Source organism: Capra hircus, chromosome 2 (genome assembly GCF_001704415.2).
Source record: "Capra hircus breed San Clemente chromosome 2, ASM170441v1, whole genome shotgun sequence".
NCBI lineage: Eukaryota > Metazoa > Chordata > Mammalia > Artiodactyla > Bovidae > Capra > Capra hircus.
In genome coordinates, this window is record NC_030809.1 from 6,750,910 (window position 1) to 6,756,429 (window position 5,520).

The 5,520-nt window shown below is 51.3% G+C and overlaps 1 protein-coding gene across 2 annotated transcripts; it reads left to right on the top strand.

The window, feature by feature from the left end:
* RPL11 (ribosomal protein L11) lies at window positions 1,358-5,213 on the top strand. Of its 2 annotated transcripts, XM_005676864.3 has the most exons (6): window positions 1,358-1,431; window positions 2,215-2,365; window positions 3,076-3,182; window positions 3,416-3,547; window positions 4,605-4,715; window positions 5,135-5,213. In XM_005676864.3, the coding sequence occupies exons 1-6, from the start codon at window positions 1,426-1,428 to the stop codon at window positions 5,162-5,164; spliced, it is 537 nt and encodes a 178-aa protein (XP_005676921.1). In that variant the 5' UTR covers window positions 1,358-1,425; the 3' UTR covers window positions 5,165-5,213. The 2 variants fall into 2 exon arrangements, with proteins under 2 accessions (XP_005676921.1, XP_013829836.1); XM_013974382.2 differs by lacking the exon at window positions 5,135-5,213 and having other exon boundaries at window positions 4,605-5,133.

A 5,520-nucleotide genomic window follows, 5' to 3' on the forward strand; every position in this document is an offset into this window, starting at 1 on the left:
CTGCCTTGCAATGCAAGGGACACAGGTTCGATCCCTGGTCCAGGAAGATCCCACATGCCGTGGGACAAAATAGGCCTGGGTGCTGCAACTACTGAGCCCGTTCTCCAGAGCCAGGGAACTCCAGGTATTGAGCTGGAGTGCTGAGACCCCGAGCTCTGCGACAAAAGACGCCACTGCAGTGAGAAGCGTGTGCACCGCAACCAGAGAGGAGCTTCTGCTTGCCCCAACTAGAGAAAGCCCACGCACAGCTACAAAGACCCAGTGCAGCTGTAAAACGAATAAAAAATTTAAAAAACATTAAAAAGCAAAAAACAAGTCTGAGGGAAACTGAGGCTGAAGGCTATCTAGTAATAATTAGTAACCTGCCCCCAAGATCTCATTGCTATTGAGGCAGCCAAGCCAGAACCACATCTGCCTTCACAGCTCGAGACTCTTAAGCCAACACTCTTCAAGTACTATTTATTTATCTGTGTATGGCTGTGCTGCTGGTGGGATCTTCATTCCCCGACAGGACTCGAACTCAGGCATTCAGCAGTGAGAGCACGCAGTCCTAAGCAGTGGACCGCCGGGGAACTTCCCTAAATATTTAAATTCCATTTGTTTACACTGTTATTGAATAAAACTCTCACTTCATAATTTGCCTACTTGACTTAGTGTAGTCCTGGCTCCTATCAAGATGCAAGAAATACTTGTTCCTGAGGCTGTAAGTGGGGGAAGAGCATTCAGCTTTTTTTTTTAACTTAAAGTTTAATATCATTCCTGTGATTATAAAATTTTTTAAAATTAATTTCTTTATTTTAATTGGAGGCTAATTACTTTACAATATTGTTGCGGTTTTTGCCATACGTTGACATTAATCAGCCATGGGTGTACATGTGTCCCCCATCCTGAACACCCCTCCCACCTTCCTCCCCATCCCATCCCTCAGGGTCGTCCCAGTCCACCGGCCCTGAGTGCCCTGTCTCATACATCGAACCTGGACTGGCGATCTATTTCACATATGGTAATATCCATGTTTCGAGGCTATTCTCTCAAATCATCCCACCCTTGCCTTCTCCCACAGAGTCCAAAAGTCTGTTCTTTACATCTGTGTCTCTTTTGCTGTCTCGCACATAGCGTCATCGTTCCCATCTTTCTAAACAAACACATGAAAAGATGCTCAACATCACTCAGTATCAGAGAAACGCAAATCAAAGCGTTCAGCTTTAAAAAAAAAACCGGTATTGCAAAAAGCCCAGGTCGGCCCCAGGACCGCCAGGGTCTCCTGCAATTGCCATCTATGCCCACGAGGGGGCAGCCGACTCTGCGAGGCTTCAGGCGCGCCTCTCTTCCTCTCCTTCATCTCGCTGGCCTGGGAAAAGAGCCCGCCTCCTGGCCCATAAGGCCCTGGGTCGGAAATCTTGCCCTCTCTTCCTGTTTCCCGTCATGGCGGTGAGTAGCTGATTCCCGGGTTGGCTGTCCTTCATCCACCTCCATCCACGGCCGGCCGAGCCGCTGGGGGTTACCTCGCCCGCCGCCCGAGGAGAACGGAGCCCACAATGCCGGCCGTGCCGAATCCGGCAGAACCGTGCGCTCTGAGGGCGCGGAGCTGGACCTTGTCGCCTGTCTCCCCCCCACCCCCCAGGAGTAGGCTCCGGGCAGCCGCCGGAGGCCCAGGAGCACGGCCCGCAGGCTGCAGCGAGTGGCCAGCGGACCGATCGGAGGGGGGCTCTGGGATGCGGGGTCCGGGACCTGTGGCTGCTGGCCTCGACCCGGTGCTGGGGGAAGCCTCCGCCGGGTTCTCCCCTCGGGGCCGACCCCAGACTTTGGTCGCAACCTCTATCTAGACGGGTCCGAGTGGGCTGGGGGGCGCTGCACAGCCACGTGCTGGCTGTTTTTTTTTTTTTCTCCCTCCTCTTATCGGAAAAGGGGGGTGCCTTCCGTCACCCTACACTTTGAGCCCCGAGGGGCTCACTCTCAAGCGTCTGTAAGTTTACCACCCGGTACCTATCCTGTTTCTCGCGTTCCGAATGTGGGGGAAGGAGAAACAAGACCCCCCCCCCCACACACACACACCCCCGAGAGGCCTTCCTCGGTGGCTCCCAGATGAAAGGGTGACGATCGCTGTTAACCCTATTAGGACTGCTTTGGTGATGAGCGGAAAGGCGCTCTGTGTTTAGGCTGGCCGCCTGGGCGGGGTTGAGGCGTGTTGACCGTCGCCGCTTCTCTTTGCAGCAGGATCAAGGTGAGAAGGAGAACCCCATGCGGGAACTGCGCATCCGCAAGCTCTGCCTCAACATCTGCGTCGGGGAGAGCGGAGACAGGCTGACCCGGGCAGCCAAGGTGCTGGAGCAGCTCACCGGCCAGACCCCGGTGTTCTCCAAAGGTGAGTGAGTGGTGGCCGGCAGCGGGAGGGCTGGCGGCTGGGGGATGCCCTTGAAAAGCGTCAGGCCCGTTTTGTACCCAGTTGGAAGGTGACAGGTGGCATCTCTTAAAAGCTTTGCTTTCCTGAGCTTTGTGTGAATCGAGATTGAGCTCAGACTAGCCCAGGTAGAGATTTTTTTCCAAGTAAGGAGGATGTGCAGTGAGGTGGAAATGTTTGGAATGCAGAAAATGGCATTTGATTCGATTAGCAGTGAGGATAATCTAGGCGAGGGTAAGAACAAGGCTGCGTACCTAGACTAACCTGCTTCATGCTTCAGATTCCGGCTCCATCGCTTGCAAGTCTGATTTCTTCCTCTGGGCCTCAGCTTCCTTACCTGCATACAGGGGATGATAATAGTTTATATATAAGACTGGAGGATGGACAGGGTAATCTGAAATGCCTGCTGCCCAGCGAGCACAATGCAGGCATTGCATTTTTTGTTTTTAGAGATTTGTCTTAGGATAATGGAATGTGGGGGTTTGCAGCCTGCTTCTTTATTACCAACTGGTCTGTACAAGGTAGCCTCTCACAGCTGCTTCTGTAAAATGGGGATAAGGGTACAGTAGAGTTTTAGCAAACACTGGTTGCTATAGAATGCTAAATTTTTTTGGAAAGAGGGGAGTGCAATGGAGGAATGACAACAGCTGACTCCTTGTTATCCCCACCTGCAGCTAGATACACAGTCAGATCCTTCGGCATCAGGAGGAATGAAAAGATCGCCGTCCACTGCACCGTCCGTGGGGCCAAAGCAGAAGAAATCCTGGAGAAAGGTCTAAAGGTGAGGCCCGTCTCTAAATGGGGTAATGGTAGAGAGTACCAACCTAGCACATAGTCAATCTTCCGAAGTAGGGGGAGCTTCTAAAGGGTTTTTTTTCCCTGTATTGGGGAAATGAGATGTTGTTCCTGTCCAAGTCACATTGCACTATGTTTAGGGGTCCTGAATGTCGCAGGATGAGCTGGATATCGGGGTGTTGAGTTGACAAGGAGTGATTTCTGCATTCTTCTCCCCAGGTGCGAGAGTACGAGTTAAGAAAAAATAACTTCTCAGATACTGGAAACTTTGGCTTTGGGATCCAAGAACACATCGATCTGGGGATCAAGTACGACCCGAGCATCGGAATCTACGGCCTGGACTTCTATGTGGTATGAGCACTGAGTCTTTCCCACTCCAGCTCTGTAAGAGTGGGCGCTGCTCCTCTCTTTCGTCTGTGCTGTCTTGGCGGTCACATGTTGGATTGGGGCTTTGAGTGTTGTCTGTCTCCGCTCCCTGGGGAAGATGCACCTCATTGGTGGCAGGCGAGGGGGTGTGGCCCTGACTATGAACTATAGCTGGACAAAGATTCCTACTGTGGTGCTTAGCTGGACAAAGATTCCTACTGTGGTGCTTAGGGTCTAGGATCTAGTGAGCAGTGATGTGGCTCAAAGGTGGATGAAGGAAGCAGTTCCAGCCACTGAATTAACATTTTGAGAGATGGTATTGAGGTTGCGTTTGGTGTTGGGGTTGGCTGCTCTTTTCCCTGCTTCTGCCCTTAGACCTCGGGAACGGGGTGGCTTCCATCTGGGGGCATAAAAGCAGGTTTGATGATGGAACTGTTTGCTCGGGATGGGAATTTTAATGTAGCCGTGACCATTAGTGTCACTGTAATGTTTTGGCCCCCCAAAATCACAGTAAATAGCAAAACCCTGAAGTCCTGACTAGTGTAAACCTGAAGGATGGCAGTATTCTGCCTATCAGATTTGAATGTCCAGACAGACTGTGAGTTTGGTGCTCACAGGCACCACAAACCTTTAACTAGAAGCACTTTTGAGCTGAAGCAGAGGAGAGAAATATAATTATTTCTTTGTGCTTCTTGAAATTTTAAGATTTGTACAGTGCGCATGCTGAAGTGAGATTTTTTTTTATCTGCTATTTTTTAAAATAATAGCCCTCTGGGACACCGGAGCAGTGGTGACTCCTTAGCCACCACTGGGAGTTAGGTGTGGGGAGAGGGGAGGTGCTGGGAGGCTAGCCTCCAGAGCAAACCTGTCTTGAGGCGGTGTGTCATCCAGGATGCTGGTTCCATCAGACCCTGGGGTCATGGGTCTCTTGCACCAGAATTACGAGGTGACTCTGGAAGATAAATTGCTCCAGTGTGTGAGTCTTGTCCGTCTGCTCTTGACTCTGAGCTGGCTAGGTGACTGTTGGTTATTCCTGGGACAGGTGCTGGGTAGGCCAGGTTTCAGCATCGCAGACAAGAAGCGCAGGACAGGCTGCATTGGGGCCAAACACAGAATCAGCAAAGAGGAGGCCATGCGCTGGTTCCAGCAGAAGGTAAAGCTTGACCTGTCTCAGGTGGAGTGGCGGAAGGTGGTGTTGGTGAATGAAGTTGGGATGCGGGGATGCAAAGCCTGGTGGGCAGCTCTTTTAAAGGTAGAACATTTGGGCAGCTTGGCAAATGGGCTTCCAGGGTTTGTGGTTTAAAAGAACCCAGAACCAGGCTTCTCCCCAGCCCCGTGAATGCAGATAACTGGAAGGGGAGGAATATGACTTTTAATAGGAACCCCTTTTTCTCGGGGTCCAGTGCAGTTGAGCATAGTGGAGCGATTGTTAAAACTGGCCAGCTTCCTGTTTAGGGATATGGGATTCCGAGCCAAAATTCATGTATCTGCTTTGAATTCTCAAACGTTAGCCATTGCTGCAGTCATTACTGTTACCTCCTGTTCTGAAAAAATAAATCTCTTCTCTTTCAGTATGATGGGATCATCCTTCCTGGCAAATAAATTCCCGTTTCTATCCAAAAGGCCAATAAAACATTTTCAATGAAATGTACAATTACTGTTGTGTGTTCTGTGCAAGGAGCCTGGCCATATTCAAGTCCCTGGACCTCCAGCCACTTAAAGCTTCGATGGGAATAGCTGGTAACCACCCTGTCTTCCCCTTGGACGCCAGTGCTTCCTGGCAGACCCCAGGCTGAGAGCTTCACAGCACTGCCCGTGCTCACCGCACCTGTTGGCAGGCTGTTGTGCCGTGGCCCGGTGGAAACTGATTGTACGGGGGGTGGCGTGGTTGGGGCCGGGTTTGAATTTAGAGCCTTGGTTAAAGTGGGGTGCAGGGCTCCCCTCTGCTCAGTGATTCT

Bases quoted from the DNA above. Each gene is read 5' to 3' on its own strand.
- RPL11 (XM_013974382.2), top strand. The intron at 3,183-3,415 runs GTGAGGCCCGTC...TCTTCTCCCCAG, and splicing joins TCCTGGAGAAAGGTCTAAAG to GTGCGAGAGTACGAGTTAAG. The intron at 3,548-4,604 runs GTATGAGCACTG...TTCCTGGGACAG, and splicing joins ACGGCCTGGACTTCTATGTG to GTGCTGGGTAGGCCAGGTTT.